At 47.4% G+C, this 22,359-nt stretch overlaps 1 protein-coding gene across 4 annotated transcripts in view; it reads right to left on the bottom strand.

The window, feature by feature from the left end:
- LOC116987597 (sodium channel protein type 4 subunit alpha-like) overlaps positions 1-22,359 on the bottom strand; it is a 368,780-nt gene that overhangs the window by 118,039 nt on the left and 228,382 nt on the right. For 3 of the 4 annotated variants that reach the window (XM_033043769.1, XM_033043777.1, XM_033043758.1), the window contains 3 exons: positions 17,249-17,387; positions 13,094-13,332; positions 5,518-5,691 (listed from right to left, as the gene is read on the bottom strand). In XM_033043769.1, coding sequence (XP_032899660.1) covers positions 5,518-5,691; positions 13,094-13,332; positions 17,249-17,387 — 552 coding nt within the window. The remainder of the gene's footprint in view (positions 1-5,517; positions 5,692-13,093; positions 13,333-17,248; positions 17,388-22,359) is intronic. The other variant, XM_033043785.1, reaches the window with a different exon arrangement.

Genomic DNA, 22,359 nt, shown 5'->3' with positions numbered 1-22,359 from the left:
GCAGCCACTCTACCAGCCACGCTAGTGCTCATGTTTGTGGGTGTTCTTTTTCCACAGATTCATACGTTGATTCATTCAGATTGGGAAAGGTATTCCTCGTTTCGACAGAGTCGAATAGCAAGCTGTGCCCTGTGCTGCAGGGAGGGGGAATGTGCTGACCAGCTGTGGAGGTCAAGCAGTGGTTTAGGGGCGGCACGGTGGCGCAGCGGTATAATCCCACATTCCAAGAAGTGCTGGTTTGTAGGTTAATTGGCTTCGGTAAAGATTGTAAACTATCCCTAGTGTGTCGGATAGTGCTCGTGTACGGGGGGGGTGATCGCTGGTCAACGCGGACTTGGTGGACAGAAGGACCCATTTCCGCGCTGTATCTCTAAACTAAACTAAGCAGCGGCAAATTTCCATTTGTGTATTGAGATATTGAGATCAGCTGTCTGGTGTTTAGAGAGTTGGAAGAAAGAGGCGACAGAAAGAGGAAATGGCCAGGATGGCTCAAGGAGGAGGAGCCATCTTGGGGAACGACTGCTAACCAGCAGCCGTCCGTTTAATTCTTTTTTTTTTCAGTTTTTAGTTAGTTTTGTTCGTCGTTTTTTCGGAGAAATGGACTTCTTATTGTGGGGGGAAGGAGGTAACCTTACTTCTAGGTCCCTACCTGGTCGGTGAGGCAGCTTTTTCTCCGGGCTGCCCGTCGACCCGTCCTCGTGGCCTACCAGCGGGCTTGGAGCGCCGTTTCCTGGTGGGGACCGCCCAGCACCTCGGCTTCGGTGGCGGCACAGCGCTGGAGCGCCATCGCGGAGCGGAGCGGGCGATGCCTTGCCTGGGTCGCCGCGCTGGATCGATGCGCTGGAGTTCCGGTGAGCTGGACCGCCGAGAGCAACACCTCCGGGCTGCGGGTCTGCGGAGCGGAGCGGGCGGCGCCGACATTAACATCGGGAGCTTGGGAGCCCCAACTCGGTGCGTCCTTGTCGGCTTCGGAAGCCGACAATCCCCTGATAGGAAGCGGCCGTTCCAGGTGGCCCAGCCGCTGTGAGGACTCTCCCGACGCCGGGGCAAGACCACCCGGCTAGAACGGCCAGGAACATCGGGCCTCCGTTGAGGCAACAGCGGTGGCCTTAATAGGCCTGACTTTTGGGAGAACTGGGGTTGGGGACTGGACTTTTGTGCCTTCCCCCACAGTGGTAACCACTGTGGGGGGATGATTTTTCTGTGTGTAAGGTACTTTGTTAGTCTGTGTCCAAGATGGCTGTCGGAAGAGAGAGTGGACGCTGGCACGCTTTAGCTGCCGCTGCTCTCTCTTCACATTGTGTTTTTTTGATTTTGTGTCTTTGGAGCGATTTCTATCTTTAATTTGTGTATTGATGATGTCCTAATTATTTATTTTTCTCCGACTATATGTTTTTTTTTCTCTTCTGTTTAATCTTTGTAAGGTGACCTTGAGATTTGAAAGGCGCCCGAAAATAAAATGTATTATTATTATTAATATAAAGAGAATTTGTGCACACAACTAGGTTTAAACGACATTGTAACGTCAGGGCTAACACCTTCTTACACCCTCCACAAACCTTAACAAATTAAAAACGACACCATTCTATTTAAAACCTATTAATTAGCACCTTCATTCAGGCAACAAACGAGTATATCTTCCTTGGTACACAAAAAAGCTGGAGAAACTCAGCGGGTGCAGCAGCATCTATGGAGCGAAGGAAATAGGCAACGTTTCGGGCCGAAACCCTTCTTCAGAGTATATCTTCCTTCTTTAGCAATCTGATTATTACATCACCCCTGTTTGAGGTCAGGAGACATCCCACAACACTTCACACTAGTCTAGCTGGTCAAAAAAATGACATTGAGCCAAGCAAGAGATATTAAGGTTGGTTTAGTAATAACAATATATTAAGGATGCTCTCAAGTGAAATCCCTTGGAGTGTTGTTAATATGCAGACATTAATCCTCTCGGACATGAACTAATCAGAAAGCTCAAATGTGTTCCCACAGGTGAATGGTAACTATAGATACAGGAACATTTACCTCACTCCCTCTCTCACACACACACACACACTCTCTCTCTCTCTCTGCCCCACACACATACACTCCCTCTCTATTTCTCTCACATACAGTATCTGCCTCACACACACACACCCCCCTCCCCCCCCACCCTCCGTGTCTTCGGTAAAGATTGTAAATTATCCCTAGTGTGTCGGATAGTGCTCGTGTATGGGGGGGTGGTCGCTGGTCAGCGCGGGCTCGGTGGGCAGAAGGACACAGCAATGTCATGTAATTGAAAGTAGTCATGTTTAGTTTTTTTTTTGCATATCCTTTGCATGCAATGACTGCTTGAAGTCTGCGTTTCATGGACATCACCAGTTGCTGGGTGTCTTCTCTGGTGATGCTCTTCCAGGCCTGTATTGCAGCCATCTTTAGCTTATGCTTGTTTAGGGGACTAGTCCCCTTCCATTTTCTCTTCAGCATATAAAAGGCATGCTCAATTGGGTTCAGATCGGGTGATTGACTTGACCACTTAACCATTTTTTACCTTTGAAAAACTCCTTTGTTGCTTTACCGGTATGTTTGGGATCATTGTCTTGCTGTAGAATGAACTGCTGGCCAATGAGTTTTGATGCATTTGTTTGAACTTGAGCAGATAGGATGTGTCTATACACTTCAGAATTCATTATGCTACCATCAGTAGTTGTATCATCAATGAAGATAAGTGAGCCAGTACCTTCAGCAGCCATACATCCCCAGGTCATAACACCCCCACACTGTGTTTCACGGATGATGTGGTATGCTTTGGATCTTTGGGCAGTTCCTTCTCTCCTCCATACTTTGCTCTTGCCATCATTCTGATATAAGTTAATCTTCGTCTCATCTGTCCACAAGACCTTTCTCCAGAACTGTGGTTGCTCTTTTAAGTATTTATTGGCAAACAGTAACCTGGCCATCCTATTTTTGCGGCTAACCAGTGGTTTGCATCTTGCAGTGTAGCCTCTGTATTTCTGTTCATGAAGTCTTCTGCAGACAGTGGTCATTGACAATTCCACACCTGACTCCTGAAGAGTGTTTCTGATCTGTCGGACTGGTGTTTGGGGATTTTTCTTTATTATAGAGAGAATTTGTCTGTCATCAGCTGTGAAGGTCTTCCTTGGCCTGCCAGTCCCTTTGCGATTAGTAAGCTCACCGGTGCTCTCTTTCTTCTTAATGATGTTCCAAACAGTTGATTTTGGTAAGCCTAAGGTTTGGCTGATGTCTCTAACAGTTTTATTCTTGTTTCATAATGGCTTCTTTGACTTTCATTGGCACTACTTTAGTCCTCATGTTGATAAACAGCAATAAAAGTTTCCAAAGGTGATGGAAAGACTGGAGGAAAGACTAGGTGCTGAGAGTTCTCTTATACCTGCATTAAGGAGGCAATTAAGCACACCTGCACAATTACAAACACATGTGAAGCCACGTGTCCCAAACATTATGGTGCCCTGAAATGGGGGGACTATGTATAAACACAGCTGTAACTTCTACATGGTGAAACCAAAATGTATAAAAATGGCCTTTATTAAAATCTGACAATGTACATTTGAACCATTTGTGATTTTTTTTCTGTTACAAATCTCAAATTGTACAGAGGCAAATAAATACATGATGGGTCTTTGTCCCAAACATTATGGAGGGCACTGTACACTCCCTCCCTCTCTCACACACATACACACACACACACACACACACACACTCACATACACACACATTCACATTCTCTACACATACACACCCCCTCTCACATACACACACTTATTCTCTATCTCACACACTCTTTCCTACAGACTCTCAATCGCGTTCTCTCATATGCACACCCTCAGGCACTATCTCTCACACCCAACCCCTCACACTCCGCCTCTCGCACCCTCTTGTTAACTCTCGCTCACACTCCCCCACACATTCTCACTCTCCTCCTCTCACACACACTTCCCCCTCACACAGACTCCTTCTCACATTCCCCCCTCTCACACGCCCCCCCTCTCACACTCCCCCCCTCTCACACTCCCTCCTCCACAATCCTCCTTTCTCACAATCCCCTCACACTCCCCCTTTCATGCACACTCCCCTCCCCCTTTCATAACCCTCCTTTCACACTCTCCCCTCTCACACTCCCCCTTTCACACACTCCCTCTCACACTCCGTCCCCCACAATCCCTCTCTTTCCCCCTCTTACACTCTCACCCTCACACTCCCTATCTATCACACTATCACGCACACTCTCACTTTCACACTCCCTCTCTCTCACTTTCACACTCCCTCTCTCACTTTCATTCTCCCTCTCTCTCACTTTCATTCTCCCTCTCTCTCACTTTCATTCTCCCTCTCTCTCACTTTCACACTCCCTCTCTCTCACACTCTCACTTTCATTCTCTCTCTCACTCACACTCTCTCTCACACACCTCCTCTCTCTCACTTTCATTCTCCCTCTCTCTCACTTTCACACTCCCTCTCTCTCACTTTCACACTCCCTCTCTCACTTTCATTCTCCCTCTCTCTCACTTTCACGCTCCCTCTCTCACACTATCACGCACACTCTCACATTCACACTCCCTCTCTCTCACTTTCACACCCCCTCTCTCACTTTCACACTCCCTCTCTCTCACTTTCACACTCCCTCTCTCTCACTTTCACACTCCCTCTCTCTCACTTTCACACTCCCTCTCTCACTTTCACACTCCCTCTCTCTCACTTTCACACTCCCTCTCTCTCACTTTCACTCTCCCTCTCCCTCACTTTTACACTCTCACTTTCACACACACTCTCTCACACACACACTCTCATACACATTAACGGGTGTGGAGTTTGCAGGCTGTCGTGTGACAGGGAGGCAAATCTTCACACTATCTCATTCACACACTCTCTCTCTCCCTCACATACGCACACATTCTCTCTCCCTCTCACACATTCACACACTCGCTCTCCCTATCTCATAAATACACACACTGGTGTAAGTGAGCACAGCCCTGCTGTGTTTGCAAGATTTGCCTCTGTCACAGGGTGAACCTGCAAACTCCGCACGGTCAATGTCAGGATCGTGCCGGGCTCTCCGGTGTGTGAGGCAGCGGCTCTACCAGCCCATGGCTCAGACTCCACAACCTCCTTCTGGACAGAGAACCCATCGAGTGATGAAATATCCTCCCATCTCAGTCCCAAATGGCCAACCTTGTCCGGGGAACTATGACTCCCCTATGAGCACCACAGGGTTCAATCCTGACCTCAGCTACTGTCTGTGTGGAGTTTGCACGTTCTCCCTGTGACCATATGGGTTTCCTCCGGGTGCTCCACTTTCCTCCCACATGCCAAAGACGTGCGGGTTTGTAGGTTACTTGGCCTTCTGTAAAATTTTCCCTTGTGCATAGGGAGTGGATGCGAAAGTGGGATAACGTAGAACTAGTGTGAGCGGCTGAGCGATGGTCAGCTTGACCATGGGGCCTGTTACCATGCTGTATCTCAAAACGAATCTGAACTGGTGAAGGGAGGGGCACTTACCAGTCTGAAGGAGCGGAGCACAGAGAGACCGTCAACCTTGGCCAGGCCCAGCTCAATCAGGCTCAGGCACACGATGATGCTGTCAAAGATGTTCCACCCCTGCTGGAAGTAGTAGTAAGGGTCCAGGGCAATGATCTTCAGCACCATCTCGGCCGTGAAGATCGCAGTGAAGACCTGCAGTGAAAACAAGACCTTTGGTCAGTCCGGAAGATCGCAGGTAAGACCTGACCCACCACACAAAGGAAAGACCAGTACCAGATCCAAGAACAGCTTCTGCCCTGCCATTATCAAACCACCGAATGGCCCTCCAATAGGCGAGGGCTCAAGTCCTGATCTTCCAACCTACCTCGTTGCAGCCCTTGCACTTTAAAAAATATATATCTGCACTTTCTCGGTAGGTGTAACAATATTCTGTGCACTCTATTTACATTTCCTTCTGCTGTACTTGTGTAAGGTTTGATTGTACTGGTGTATGGTACGAGCAAAGTTTTGTACACATGGCAATAACAAACCAATACCAATGGGAGTTGGAGTAGAAACAAGGAACTGCAAACGCTGGTTTTTAAAATAACCCACAAGGTGCATGAGCAACTCAGCCGGTCAAGCAGTATCCCTGGAGAACATGGACTTACTTCTCCTGAATGCTTATGAGAGAGTAAGAGAGACCTTTCCAGCTGCTCAGACTACCCCAACACCCACCTGTACTGACTGTCTGAGGCAGGATGTTGGTCTGACCACATCTGTAGTACGGCGAACAGTCATAGAGCAATAGAGGCATATAGCATGGAAACAGGCCCTTCGGCCCAATTGTTCAGGCCAACCACGATGCCCCGTCTACGCTGGTCCCACTGTGAATTACCCCAAGTGTGCAGGGAGTGGATGAGAAAGTGGGATAACAAAGAATCAGTGTGAACGGGTGATCGATGGTCAGCGTGGACTCAGTGGGCCAAAGGGCCTGTTTCCATGTTGTATATCTAAGACTAAACTCAAAAAAACTAAGATAGACACAAAATGTTGGAGTAACTCAGCGGGTTAAAGAACTAAGCTGCAGAATCAGAGTCTGCCCATTAGAATGGAGGAGTTGAGGAGGAATTGATTCTCTGATTGAGAGGTGGATTCCGTAACACTGAGAGTTTTCATTGATTGATTGACTAAAATAGAGAAATGGTGACAGGCCCTTCGGCCCACCGAGGTCACGCTCACTATTGATCACTCATTCACACTAGATTCATGTTATCCCACTTTCTCATCTACTCCTTACACACTAGGCCAGGGGTTCCCAACCTTTTTCATCCCATTTACCCCTGACAACTTTAATAGCACATAACAATGTTATTTCACTTTATTTATGAACGACTAATGATGAACAGATACCGGTGTACCAGTCAATGAGAAAAAATATGTACAAATCTAGAATCAACACATTTACCCCCTGGGTAGGCGAAATTTACCTCCTGGGGGTAAATTTACCCCAGGTTGGGAACCCTTGCACTAGAGGCTATTTACAGAGGGCCAATTAACCTACAAACCCACATGTACCTACAAGGATACACAAAAATGCTGGAGAAACTCAGTGGGTGCAGCAGCATCTATGGAGAGAAGGAAATAGGCGACGTTTCGGGCCGAAACCCTTCTTCAGACAAGGATGCTGCCAGGACTCAAGGGCCTGAGCTATAGGGAGAGGTTGAGCAGGCTGGGACTCTATTCCTCGGAGCACAGGAGGATAAGGGGTGATCTTATAGAGGTTTGCAAAATCATGACAGGAATAGATCGGGTAAATGCACAGTCTTTTGCCCAGAGTAGAGGAATAGAGAACCTGTGGACATAGGTTTAAGATCAGGAGGGAAGATCTAATATGAACCCGAGGGGCAACTTTATTTATACAAACAGTGGTAGGTAATGGAACGAAGTGCCGGAGGAAGGAACAAACTACTATCACATTTAAGAAAACATTTAGACAGGTACATGGATAAGACAGGTTTAGATGGGATATGGGCCAAACACAGGCAGGTGGGACTAGTGTAGATGGGACATGTTAGGCGGTGTGGGCAAGTTGGGCTGAAGGGCCTGTTTCAAGGTCAGGATCGAACCGGTGTCTCTGGCGCCATGAAGCAGCGGCTCTACCCGCTGTGCAGCCCCAACAGTATATGTGAGTCTGAGGAAGGGCTCTGACCCAAAACGTCACCTATTCCTTTTCTCCAGAGATGCTGCTTGACCGTCTGAGTTACTCCAGCATTTTGTGTCTGTCTTCGGTCAATGGGAAAGATGGAGCAGCAACTGGGATCGGACCTCACTGAAGGACAGGGCAGAACATCTGGGTTTGTGCTCCCTGCATCCCACATGATGTTGGCTTGCTGCCATCAAACGGCTTACAGCAGCAGGAGGAGAGGCCTCCAGAGTGCCATCAAGTCACACGTGCTCCTTTCACCACCCTTATCTCAGTGCGCTGCACATCTCGGGACAGCAGATTAGATTGCCGCAGTGGTTTGACGGCTCCCACCACTCATTTCACACTCCGAGAGCAGAGAGGCCCAGTCACGGGAGCTGCTTAAATAAGACCCACACTTGATGGCTGGAGCGTTCAGGCAAGAGGGCTGGGGTGGGTGCTGGTGACATGGGAGAGAGTTCAGGCACTGGGGCTGAGGTGGGCGTGGGAACGATGTGGGGGGATTTCAGACACTGGGCAGCGGTGAGTGCTTTGAGACGTGGGGGAGAGTCCAGGCATAGATGGTTGTTGGAGGACATGGGAGATAGTTCTGGCACTGGGGCTGAGGTGGGCGTGGGAACGATGTGGGGGAGATTTCAGACACTGGGCAGCGGTGAGTGCTTTGAGACGTGGGGGAGAGTCCAGGCATAGATGGTTGTTGGAGGACATAGGAGAGAGTTCAGGCAATGTGCAGGGGTGGGATTTGGATCAATGAGCGGAGGTGATGGGGAAAAGAGTCAGGACCCTCCTTCAGACTTCAGTCGACCCAAAACGTCACCTATCCATGTTCTCCAGAATAGCTGCCTGACCCGCTGAGTTACTCCAGCACTTTGAATCTTTTATTTTCAAACTATGTCTTTTAGACTCTCCTACCCTGGGGAAAAGATTGTGGCTAATTACTTTATCCAAAGGTTTAGAGGGATACAGGACAAATACAGATATAACCGTATACAGGACATTGTGGGAAACTAGAGAGGAAATTGCGGGAGCTCTGGTTGAAATTTAGGAGTCGTCCTTAAATGCAGGAGAGGTGCCGGAAGACTGGAGGGTGATTAATGTTGTGACTCCAGTCAAGAAGAGAGGCAGGGAAAATGCTGGGAACTGTAGGCCGGTGAGCTTAACATCTGTAGTTGGAAAGTTACTAGAGAGTATTCTGAGGGATAGGACATACAGGCATTGGGATGGGCAAGGACTGATTAGGGATAGTCACCATGGTTTTGTATGTGGGAGGTCGTGTCTCACTAATCTGATTGTGTTTTTTGAAAATGTGACTAAAAAGGTCGATGAGGGCAGAGTTGTAGATGTTGTGTACATGGATTTCAGTAAGGCATTCGACAAGGTTCCACATGGTAGGCTACTCTGGAAGGTTAGATCACATGGGATCCAAGGATAAATAGCTGAATGGATAGCAAATTGGCTTAATGGAAGGAAGCAGAGGGTGATGGTGGAAGGTTGCTTCTCGGACTGGAGGCCTGTGACTAGTGGTGTGCCACAGGGTTCGGTGCTGGGCCCGTTACTGTTTGTCATCTACATTCATGATTTGGATAAGAACATACAGGACAAGATTAGCAAGTTTGCAGATGATACAAAAGTTAGTGGTTTTGCAGATAGTGTCGATGGTTGTGAAAGCTTGCAGCAAGATCTGGATCGATTGGCCAGGTGGGCTGAGGAATGGTTGATAGGATTTAATACAGAGAAATGTGAGGTGTTGCATTTAGGGACGTCTAACAAGGGCAGGACCTACACAGTGAATGGTAGGCCTCTGGGGAGTGTTGTAGAGCAGAGGGATCTAGGAGTGCAGGTGCATGGTTCCTTGAAGGTCGAGTCGCAGGTAGATAAGGTGGTCAAAAAGGTTTTTGGCACTTTGGCCTTCATCAGTCAAATTATTGAGTATAGAAGTTGGGAGGTCATGTTACAGTTGTATAAGACGTTGGTGAGACCACATTTAGAATATTGTGTTCATTTCTGGGCACCATGTTATAGGAAAGATATTGTCAAGCTTGAAAGGGTGTAGAGAAGATTTACAAGGATGTTGCCAGGACTAGAGGATGTGAGCTATAGGGAGAGGTTGAGTAGGCTGGGTCTCTATTCCTTGGAGCACAGGAGGATGAGGGGTGATCTTATATAGAGGTGTATAAAATCATGAGAGGAATAGATCAGGTAGATGCTCAGAACCTCTTGCCCAGAGTACGGGAATCGAGGACCAGAGGACATAGGTTCAAGGTTAGGGGGAAAAGATTTAATAGGAATCTGAGGGGTAATTTTTTCACACAAATGGTGGTGGGTGTATGGAACAAGCTGCCCGAGGAGGTAGTTGAGGATGGGACTATCCCAACGTTTAAGAAACAGTTAGACAGGCACATGGATAGGACAGGTTTGGAGGGATATGGACCAAGAGCTGGCAGGTGGGACTAGTGTAGCTGGGACATATTGGCCGGTGTGGGCAAGTTGGGCTGCAGGGCCTGTTTCCACACTGTATCACTCTATGGCTATGACTCCATGTCCTTCATGATTTTAAAGTGGGATGGGAAAGATATAAGGTGAGAGGGGGAAGATTTAATAGGAATCTGAGGGGCAACGGTTTGACACAGGTTGGAGGATGTCTGGACAAGCTGCCAGAGGAGGTAGTTGAGAAAGGTACTATAACAACATTTAGAAGACATTTGGACCGTTACATGGATCGGAAAGGTTTAGAGGGATACAGGACAAATACAGGCAGGTGGGACTAGTGTTGATGGGACATCTTGCTGGGCATGGGCAAGTTGGGCCGAAGGGCCTGTTTCAGTGTTGTATGATTATGACTCTATGACATCTAATAAGGCCTCTTATACTCCTGGAAAAATAGACCCAGCCTATCCATTCGCTCCTGATCAGTCAAACCTTCCAGATCCGATAACATCCTTGTGAATCCTCCCTGCACCTTTTCCAGTTCAATGACATCCTTTCCACAGTGGGGTAACCAGAACTGTACCGAGTACTCCAAATGTGGCCCAAACAACACAATGTTCAGCTGCACCGTGGCAACGACAAATAAAGTAAAAAGTAGGGTGAAACAGTGGTGCAGCGGCAGACTTGCTGGAGGGGAAGAAAAAGGACACAAAGTGCTGGAGTAACTCAGCAAGTCAGGCAGCATCCCTGGAGAACATGGACAGGTGATGTTTCAGGTTGGGGAAGGGACCTGAGTTACTCCAGCATGTTGTGTCCTTGTTTGTAAACCAGCATCTGCAGCTCCTTGTTTCCACAACAGAAAGGAAGAAACTATTCCTGAGTCTGGTTGATATGTGTTTTTGGGCAGCACAGTGGCACAACGGTAGAATTGCTGCCTTACAGCGCCAGAGACCCGGGTTCGATCCTGACTACGGGTGCTGTCTGTGCAGAGTTCGTACGTTCTCCCTGTAATCCCTTTTTCTCCCACACTCCAAGGACGTGCCGGATTGGAGGTTAATTGGCTTCTGTAAATTATCCCTAGTGTGTAGGATAGTGTACGAGGTGATTGCTGGTCAGCAATGACTCGGTGGGCTGAAGGGCCTGTTTCCACACTGTGTCTCTAAAGTCACGGGAAGCTGTCACTGAATCACATACACCGTAGACGTGTGGTTTTTATCTTCTCACAGCGTGCTTCTCTGATGCGATCTCTTCAGTTCAAAGCACTCAGCTTCAATGCTTCAGGTTGCCAGCAGTCACTCAGAGTGGGCGTTTTGCCCATGTACTTGATATCCTTCAGCTATCACCAATGGTTCCGAATCCCACAGACTCCCTCAGAATGCACAGTCACATTATCCTGCCCCAAACTCTTGCAGATTCTAATGTAGTTTAGTTTAGTTTAGTTTAGAAATACAGCATGGAAACAGAATCTCCGGCCTTTCCTTCTTTGTGTTTTAATTGTATGTGTCAAATTTATGTTTTTAGTGATCTTTAGTTTGTTTTGTGTGGAGGGCGGGGTTGAGGGAAACTTTTTCCAATCTCTTACTTCGATGGAGATGCGATTTTTTCCTGTATCGTATCTCCATTCGCACTGCGGCCTAACATCGAGGATTTGGCGGCCTTTGCTGGAGACCGGCTTTTGAGAGCTCCAGCGTGGGTGCCTGGGGACTTACCATTGTGGAGCTCGCGATCCCTTTGCCAGGGGTCGATCTCGGAGCTTGGGTGCTTGCGGACTTAACATCACACAGCTCGCGGTCTCTGGTCGGACACCGACTTCGGGAACTCCAAGCCATGGGAGTTTCGACCGCCCTGAAGCGGGAATTTCGATCGCCCTGACGCGGGAGCTTCGACCTACGGCTGCGGGAGCTTCGACTGCCTTGACCGCGGGAGAATAAAGAGGAAGAAGCGTGGACTTTTTTGCCTTCCATCACAGTGAGGAATGTGGGGGATCCACTGTGGTGGGTGTTTATGTTAACTTTTATGTCGTTTTGTGTCTTGTTGCTTTTTTTTCATATGGCTGTATGGTAATTCACATATCACTGTACCTTAATTGATACATGTGACAATAAAAGACCTTTGAAACTAGAGGGCATAGGTTTAAGGAAAGAGGGGGTAGATTTAAATGAATGACATGTTTTTCACACAGCGAGTGATGTATACATGGAATGAGATATCAGATGAAACGGTAGGTTGGTACATTTACAACTTTTAAAAGACCTCAGACAGGTAGGAAAGGTTTGGAGGAATGTTGGCCAGGTGCCTGCGAGCGAGACTAGCTCGTTAGCATGGACAAGTTGGGCCAAAGGGCCTGTTTTCATGCTGTATAATTCTGTGCCTCCATGAGTCAAATCTGGACACAAAGAGACATGGCACATCTTCTCAATGTACATCCCCACACGTGCGCTGGCTTGCAGGCCGCCCTGACGCAAATGTCCCTACCACTCTGTGGCTCAATGCATTTCTGTTCTCCATTTACACACACACACTAAGTACATTCCCACCACCCAGGTGCGCATGGGCACCTTGTGTCCAACAGACGCATCTTTGTACACCTCACATCCTTGCTTGCACATGCACACATACACACTCAGGCTATACACACACACCATCAAACACACAGATAGACATGTACACATAGACAGGCACACAAACAGACACGTAGAGACAAACAAACATGCACACACATACATGACAGATACACTGACAGACAGACACACTGACAGACAGACACACACACACACACACAGATAGATACAGACAGACAGACAGACAGACAGACAGACAGACAGACAGACAGACAGACAGACAGACAGACAGACAGACAGACACAGACATACAGAAAGAGACAGACAGATACAGATACACACACAACACGGAGCCGGAGGAGACGTCTGGTTTTCCTGGCTCTCCCCAGTACAGGGCTCTGTCTGTCTGTTGGCTCCTTACCAGGTTTCCCACTTGGAGCATGTTATTGAACTGGTCGGACATTGGCTGATGCTCGAGGGCCATGAACAAGGTGTTGAGCACGATGCATATGGTGATAGCCAAGTCCAGGAAGGGATCCATCACGATGTACTTCATAATCTTCTTTGTTTTAATCCACATCGGACAACAGTTCCAGATAAGAAAAGTTTGTGAAAAGTAATACCAGCACTGAGGATACTTCAGCCGAGAATCTTCAAGCTCTGGGGAATCAAACGACAGGGGAAAGGGGTGGTGTTAAACGGTGAACTTTAAGCTCCAGCACTGAAGACTCACTGTGTTGCTGGAACATCACCAGTGGAACTTCATCAGGACATAGGACCTAGAACAGCCCAGGAATGGCCCTTCGGCCCACATTGTTTGTGCCGAACATGATGCCTAATTAAACAAATCTCATCTCTCTGAACATGATCCATATTCTTCAACTCCCTGCACTTCCATGTGCCTATCTAAAAGCCTCTTAAACATCACTATGGTATCTGCCTCCACCATTACTCCCGGCCCCCACTACTCTCTGTATAACCAAACTTGCCCCACACATCTCCATTAAACTTTACTCCTCACACCTTATTTCTATGCCCTCTAGTGTTGGACATCTCCACCCAGGGTTAAAAGGTTCTGACTGTCCACCCTATCTACGCCTTGTGTTGAGTTGGACTCAGACGAGGATGTGCTAGGCACCACACAAGTGTCACTCCCACTGAATCTTCCCTGCAGTCTGCCACCAACCCATGTTGATCGACTCAGGCCAATTCCCAGTGGTGTGTGATCCTCAGAGTAACACCAACGTGTGGAGTGTCAGTAAACACAACTTTACGGCCAGCCGCAGCTTGGACTGTGAAAAAATGTATAGAGGGCTATTTCTATATGCTCTGTACTTAGTCAAGTTTTGTGCTTATGTATGGTAATAATTTACTGAAATGTCTGCAAGATATCATTTCACAGGGATGGCACGGTGGCGCAGTGATTGAGGTGCTGCCTTACAGCGCCAGTCACGGGTTCGATCCTAACTATGGGTGGTGTTTGTATGGAGTTTGTACGTTCTCCCTGTGACCGCGTGTGTTTTCTCCGGGTGTGAAGGATAGTGCGAGTGTATGGGATGATCAGTGTTCGGTGCGGACTCGGGGGGCTGAAGGGCCTGTTTCCATGTTGTATCTATAAAGTCTAAAGTCTAGTGTGAATGGGTGATCGACGGTCGGCCTGGACTAGGAGGGCCGAAGGGCCTGTTTCCGCGCCGTATTTATAAGCTAAACTAAAACAAAACTAAGCCACACCTCAGTACATGTGGTAACAAGGAACCATTCAATTCCCATAACAGGTTACTTTGAATGTTTCTGGTGGCCGGAGGGGGTCTTACTGATGGCGCAGCTGTTGCATTCAAATGCGCCAATCGGCGTTGCTGCATCCCCGCAGCAGCGGCTTCCGAAATGCGAGCCCTGCATCGTATCAGCCGCTTTATTTGCCAGTAAATTAGCTTACGGATGTTGCTGGAGGGAAAGCTTAAGCGGGGCTGCTTTCAGACAGGGAGGAATAATCAGATTATTTGCACACCTACGCTTTCACAAAAACTTGGTCCAGGTTTTAATTTCGCAATAACGCGTGGCTTTGCAGAACAAAAGGAGCGTGTTTGTTAATTAACCTACACACTTGTTTTCCCTGAATATGTCCATTCATTGTTATTTGTTTAGGTTTGGCTGCAAAGCATAGAATTACATGGAGTGTACAGTGCAGTTAAAGAACATTCCGTGCAAATGCTCTCTCTATATTTTTATCTTCCACTCAAGACTATCTGGTCATTACGCACTGATCAATAAACTGGGAAATGTTGGAGACACTCGGGGAGCGCTAGACACAGTCAGTGCTTCAGGTTGGGTGCCCCATTGTCGCAGCTGGTAATGCTGCTGCTGCCTCACAGCACCAGAGACCCGGGTTCGATCCTGACCTCGGATGCTGTCTGTGCATGGAATTTGCCTGTTCTCTCTGTGACCGCGTGGGTTTCCTCCGGGTGCTCCGGGTTTTCCCCCACATCCCAAAGACGTGCGGGTTTGTAGGTTAAGTGGTCCTCTATAAATTGTCCCTAGTGTGTATGGAGTGGGTTAACATGGAATTAGTGTGAACGGGGGAACGATGGTCAGCGTGGACTTGGTGGGCCAAAGGGCCTGCTTCCATGCTGTAGCTCTAAACTAAACTAAACTAGTCAGGCCCTTAAACAGCTTGTAGGAAAATGATTTGCCAAAGACACCAATGAGTTTCTTCTGGGTGCTCCGATTTCCTCCGAAATCCCAAAGAGGTGCGGGTTTGTGGGTTAATCTGTAAACAGCCCCTAGTGTGTAGAGAGTGAGAAAGTGGGATAACATAGAACTAGTGTGGACGGGTGTTAAGCGTGTTCTCGCTTGGTCGAAGGGCCTGTTTTCATGCTGTATCTTTCAATCAACTCAAGTCAAGTTCATTGCCGAGTTATTGTCAGGGAGATACATCTTTAAGAGGTATTTCACAAGTTCAGGTCTGCTTCAATGAAAAAGCACTGACCCAACCTTTTGGGGTATTCTGAGGATGTGGTTTGATTTTCACTCGGAGGGGATGTCAACAAGCAGTAGGAATATTCAGCACTCCCATCCTTGTTCTCATTGCAGAAATGGCTATGTATTTACTGACTTTCGGGGGTCAAAGTATTAACATAATTTAGCGGCAGCACTATCCCCGTGTATAGGACCTCTCCTACTACAACATCACTTCCCCAACGCCTCCCTAATTCCACATAGAGGGTGCATCTACATTGGCAGTACTGTGTACGTCAAAGCCAGTATTACATTATGATCTTCAAACACAGCGTCATTACATTTTTTGCTTCTCTCTGTTACACTCTTGCTTGTATCCTCATTTAATTAATTTTTATACTTTAGAGATACAGTGCGGTAACAGGCCCTTCAGCCCACCAAATCTGCGCCGAACTGCGATCACCCTGTATACTAGCACTATTTTACACACTAGGGATGATTTTACAATTTTACCAAAGCCAATTAACCTACAAGCCTGTACATCTATTGGGAGTGTGGGAGGAAACTGGAGCACCTGCTGAAAACCAAACACGGGGAGAATGTGCAAACTCCATTCAGACAGCACCCGTAGTGAGTCTCTGGCAGTGTAAGGCAGCAACTCTACCGATGCAATACTGTGCCGCCCCTGCAGTCTGAAATTTCTGAAGAAAACTGAATCTGTCTCATCGCACCCTTTTTCCAAATCTTTCACCTTGCTGTTCTGTGTGATTTGGCCCTGCTCCCTCCCACAGTCACAGTCATACAGCATTAAAACAGGCCCTTCGGCCCAACTCATCTATGCTCATCTAGCTTTTCATCGACTCATCTAGCTTTTGCCAACTCCTCTTCCAGCTTTATATCCCCCCACCCACATAGTCAGTCTGAAGAAGGGTCTGACCTGAAATGTCACCTATCTACGTTCTCCAGAGATGCTGCCTGACCCATTAAGTTACTCCAGCATTTTGTGTCCGTTTTTGTAAATCACCATCTGCAGTTCCTTAATTCTCCATTCTAAGGTTAGTCTACGAGATATAGCCAAGTTTACAGTAGATGTAAATAGTTTAGCTGAGTTTACCGTCTTTGTAACAGGTTTAGCTGAGTTTGTGGTTTAGATATACAACGTGAAAACAGGCCCTTCCACAATTTTGAGCAACATGGATCGAGCTGCCAGAGGATGTAGTTGAAACAGACTATTGCAACGTTTATGAAACGGATACTTGCATAGGACAGGTTTAGTGGGATATGGGCCAAACGTAGGCAGGTGTGACTAGTGTAGATGGGACATGTTGGTCGGTGTGGGAAAGTTGGGCCGAGGGGCCTGGTTCCACGCTGTATGTCTGTATGACTCTATTTTCCACTGGCAAACGCAATCCAACTTAACTGCACTTAATTCATCATCAACCAGCCTTGTTGCTCAGCAGCCAAAAGCAAAATGCCGCAGGAACTCATCGAGCCATGCGGCGTCTGTGGAGGCAGAGGGATGGTCTGTGCTTCAGATGGGGACCCTGCGTCAGGACCTTCCCGCCCACCTGCTTCCCACCTGGAGGCATGTACATGCTTCTGCGCTGCCTGCTGGTCTTACCTTCCATGGTGTTGGTGATGATGCTGGCCGCACTGACTGCCCGCTCTCGTTGGTGTGACTCCTCCAGGTAACTCACCGAGACTCGGTGATCCGTCAGTAGCTGGCACTTGCTCGTCTCGTTGTCCGACAGGGAGGTCTGCTGAGGAGATCCCGAAAGGTCATAAGTCATGGGAGCAGAATTGGGCCCATGCAGCCCATCGAGTCTACTCCGCCATTCAATCATCGCTCATCTATCTATCTCTCCCTCTCAACCCCTTTCTCCTGCCTTCTCCTCATAACCAACGACACCCGTACCGATCAAGTCTCTGTCAATAGATAGACGCAAACTGCTGGAGTAACTCAGCGGGTCAGGCTTCATCTCTGGGGAAAAAGGATGGATGATATTTCGGGTTGGGACTCTTCTTCAGATTCGTGTCACTTTGTGTCTACCTTTATTGTATACCAGCATCTGCAGTTTATTTCTAAGGAAGCAACTCTCAATCTCACCTTTAAAATACCCAGACGGCCTCCACAGCCGTCTGTGGCATTGTGCAAACTGGCTAAAATGAAATATGTTTACCAATAAAACTAACTTTTATCTATATCGCCTCTTCCCCATTTTTATGAAGTATCCCACGGGCAGCAAAGTGGCGCAGCAGTAGAGTTGCAACCTTACAGTGCCAGAGATCTGGGTTAAATCCTAACTATGGGTGCTGTCTGTACAGACTTTGTACATTCACCCCGTGACCTCGTGGGGTTATTCTGGGTGCTCCTGTTTCCTCCCACACTCCAAGATGTACAGGTTTGTAGGTTAATTGGCTTTTGTAAAATTGTAAATTGTCCCGTAGTGTGTAGGATAATAGACAATAGACAATAGGTGCAGGAGTAGGCCATTTGGCCCTTCAAGCCAGCACCGCCATTCAATGTGATCATGGTTGATTATCCACAATCAGTACCCCGTTCCTGCCTTCTCCCCATGTCCCAGACTCCGATATCTTAAGAGCTGTATCTAACTCTCTCCTGAAAGCATCCAGAGAACCGGCCTCCTTCTGAGGCAGAGAATTCCACAGACTCACAACTCCCTGTGTGAAAAAGTTTTTCCTCATCTCCATTCCAAATGGCTTACCCCTTATTCTTAAACTGTGGCCCCTGGTTCTGGACTGCCCCAACATCGGGAAAATGTTTCCTGCCTCTAGTGTGTCCAAACCCATAATAATCTTATATGTTTCAATAAGATGCCCTCTCATCCTTCTAAACTCCAGAGTATACAAGCCCAGCCGCTCCATTCTATCAATATATCAGGGCTCGAAATTAATGGTTGCCCGGGTGCCATTGACCACCCAAAGTGCCGCCCGGCAACCTAAACGCCGAGTCATTTTGCCCGGCATGGCATTGCAGATACTGGTTATTACCAATAGACACAAAAAACTGAAGTAACTCAGCAGGTCAGGCAGCATCTCTGGAGAAAAGGAACGCAACGTTTCGTGTTGGTGGCGGCTGTAGTGGGGGGGCAAAGATACTAGATGCGGGGTGACGAAGGGTCGGAGCGAATGACGGGCCCGGAACAGTGGCCACTATTGGGAGACAGTTGGGATCTCCTCGCCACCGCCTCCCCTCCTCCGCCAGCCAACAGCAAAGTACGGGGCCGAGCGGTGCAGCTCAAAGATCCTATAGCTATAGGATCTTTGGTGCAGCTGCTTCAGACAGCGGAAGGAGGCCTCCCCCTCCCTCCCTCCCACCTCTCGGCCTCGGCATGCAGGAGGGTTTGTTTTGATAGCGCCGTTGGCAGAGTGGTATGCAGCGGCCGTGACAGCGGCTCCATCTCCTCCTCCTCCCGCACCCCGCCTGCCCTGATAGCGGCCGCTGCATACCACTCTGCCAACGAGTATCAGTACTGTAGTTATTTAATGAAAACATTCACAACTATACGTTGGATTTATCCAGGTTTTACTTTTACAGTCGGTCATATACATCACAAATTAGGTCAGGAGATATTTCAGTTGAAATTTTAACGTTAATTCTGGTGGGAATGATGGAAACAGCAGTTATCAATAATTTTTTTTTAATCTGGTGCGTACAAACTGGGTATCTTCATTGCTGTTCACAACACGTACATCTAATCTGAATGTCCAGTAATGTGCCGTTTTGACACCTTTAAACATATTACCAAAAGAACATTTGCAGCAGTTATGTCCTTTGGCCATCTCTTGTCAGTTAGTGTAATGTTTAATCTGTCAGATGGGTATAGTCGGTTTTAACAGCTATTATCATAAAATGCCTTTAGAAATTTCCTTGCAACCTGTATATTTTGTTGTGGATAAATTATGTGGGAAGCGAGAGTGTTTCTGTGCCAATAACAATAACGACCCATGCTATGGCCATGTCATGATAATTTTCGGTCCTTCACAGAAAACGTGCTTGCATCAATCTGTAGTGTGCATGGTTAAGTATATATGTTACCATGGTCCAGGATTTATTGACACAGGTTGATCATACGCTGAATAATCCAACCACATTTTTGTTTGGAAGTGGAAAGTGGAAAGAACTAATAGAAATTGCATTCATTGCAATGTGTAAAAAGAGTTGTGATACTGTATTAACTGTGGTATATATCATGTCTTGATTGGTGAATATGTTTAGTTTGTGAGTTATTTGAAGCAGAATAGTATGTGAATGTAGACAAAAGTGCTGGAGAAACTCAGCGGATGCGGCAGCGTCTATGGAGCGAAGGAAATAGGCAACGTTTCGGGTCGAAACCCTTCTTCAGACTGATGGGTTTCGGCCTGAAACATTGCCGATTTCCTTCGCTCCATAGATGCTGCCGCACCCGCTGAGTTTCCTCAGCACTTTGGTTTACCTTCGATTTTCCAGCATCGGCAGTTCCTTCTTGAACATAATATGTAAATGCTTCATTGAGCATAATTCCGACTCGTAACTACGCACTTCGTCCGAGCACACTATCTCACGCGTCATGCAAACCGTCTTAAATGACCACCTAAACTGTCATTTGGCAATCTAAAAAGCTGTCAAGGTTGCCCGGCTGCCAACAGGGAAAAAAAGTTAAGTGAGAGTCCTGTAGATGACAGTCCCGCCATCCTGGGAATTAACCTTGAGAACCTACGCTGTACTCCCTCAATAGCAAGAATGTCCTTCCTCAAATTTGGAGACCAAAACTGCACACAATACTCCATGTGTGGTCTCACAAGGGTCCTGTACAACTGCAGAAGGATCTCTTTGCTCCTATACTCAACTGCTCTTGTTATGAAGGCCACATGCCATTCGCTTTCTTCACTTTAGTGTTAGTGCTTTAATGTTAGTGCACGGAGTGATCGCAGGTCAGTGCAGACTCGGTGGGCCGAAGGGCCTCTTTCCGCACTGTATCTCTAAAGTCTAAAGTAAAGTGTTCAAAGGTCCAAAGCATTATTCAGGAATGCAAGTTGTCAGCCGTAAACTTACATTCAACTAATTAACTAAATCTGGAATAAAGGTTGAGCTTCAAGGATGGCTTTATGCTTCAGCTTAGGTTTATTATTGCCATGCCTACTGCCGAACAGTGAAAAGCTTTGTATTTCTTGCTATACAAACCGATCAGGAATGTGAAAGGAAGCTGGAGCTCTGGGAGAAAACACACACGGTCACGGGGAGAACATACAAACTCACTACAGAAAGCACCCAGGATCGAACCCGGGTCTGTGTAACAGTAAGGCAGCCACTCAACTGCTGCGCCACAGTGCCACCCAGTAACCTAATCACTGCGCTACCATTTGGGTCTCCTGGTTTCCTTTCATTTTCCCCTGGGATATAGAGGTAGCTGGCAAGGCCGTCATTTGTTGCCCGCCCTTTGTATAGTCCTGGAAAAGATGGCGGAGAGGCGGCATTCAGAGTCCGGTGAATCTGAACTGCTTGGCTCAGGGAGTTTGGTCCCAGGAAGGGTAAAAGGACAACGCTTTCTGTTTAAGTCCAGGATACTGTGCATTACTCAGCAAGAGAGCAAGACAGTGGGAACTGAGGAGGTAGGTGCGATCACAACATTCATTGTACAGGTACATGGATACGAAAGGTTTAGAGGGATGTGAAATGAATGTGGGAAAATGAAACTAGAGTGGATGGGGCATCTTGGTCAGCATGGATGTGTTGGGCCGAAGGGCCTGTTTCTGCGCATCAACTCCATCTGTATCGTTCCCTTTTAAACCCTAATATCCATCATTTGGTCTAAAGTTGCTAGGAAAGGGAATGGATATATATGAAACAAGGAACTGCAAATGCTGGTTTGCACAAAAGGACACAAAATGCTGGAGTAACTCAGCGGGTCAGGCAGCATAGAAACATAGAAACATAGAAAATAGGTGCAGGAGTAGGCCATTCGGCCCTTCGAGCCTGCACCGCCATTCAATATGATCATGGCTGATCATCCAGCTCAGTATCCTGTACCTGCCTTCTCTCCATACCCCCTGATCCCTTTAGCCACAAGGGCCACATCTAACTCCCTCTTAAATATAGCCAATGAACTGGCCCCAACTACCTTCTGCGGGAGAGAATTCCAGAGATTCACCACTCTCTATGTGAAAAATGTTTTCCTCATCTCGGTCCTAAAAGACTTCCCCCTTATCCTTAAACTGTGACCCCTTGTTCTGGACTTCCCCAACATCGGGAACAATCTTCCTGCATCTAGCCTGTCCAACCCCTTAAGAATTTTGTAAGTTTCTATAAGATCCCCCCTCAATCTTCTAAATTCTAGCGAGTACAAACCGAGTCTATCCAGTCTTTCTTCATATGAAAGCCTGACATCCCAGGAATCAGTCTGGTGAACCTTCTCTGTACTCCCTCTATGGCAAGAATGTCTTTCCTCAGATTAGGAGACCAAAATTGTACGCAATACTCCAGGTGTGGTCTCACCAAGACCCTGTACAACTGCAGTAGAACCTCCCTGCTCCTATACTCAAATCCTTTTGCTATGAATGCTAGCATACCATTCGCCTTCTTCACTGCCTGCTGCACCTGCATGCCTACTTTTAATGACTGGTGTACCATGACACCCAGGTCTCGTTGCATCTCCCCCTTTCCTAATCGGCCACCATTCAGATAATAATCTACTTTCCTGTTTTTGCCACCAAAGTGGATAACCTCACATT

Source organism: Amblyraja radiata, chromosome 2 (assembly GCF_010909765.2).
Source record: "Amblyraja radiata isolate CabotCenter1 chromosome 2, sAmbRad1.1.pri, whole genome shotgun sequence".
Lineage (NCBI taxonomy): Eukaryota > Metazoa > Chordata > Chondrichthyes > Rajiformes > Rajidae > Amblyraja > Amblyraja radiata.
Note: the sequence above shows the minus strand (reverse complement) of the source record. Positions and strands in the feature narration are given on the sequence as shown.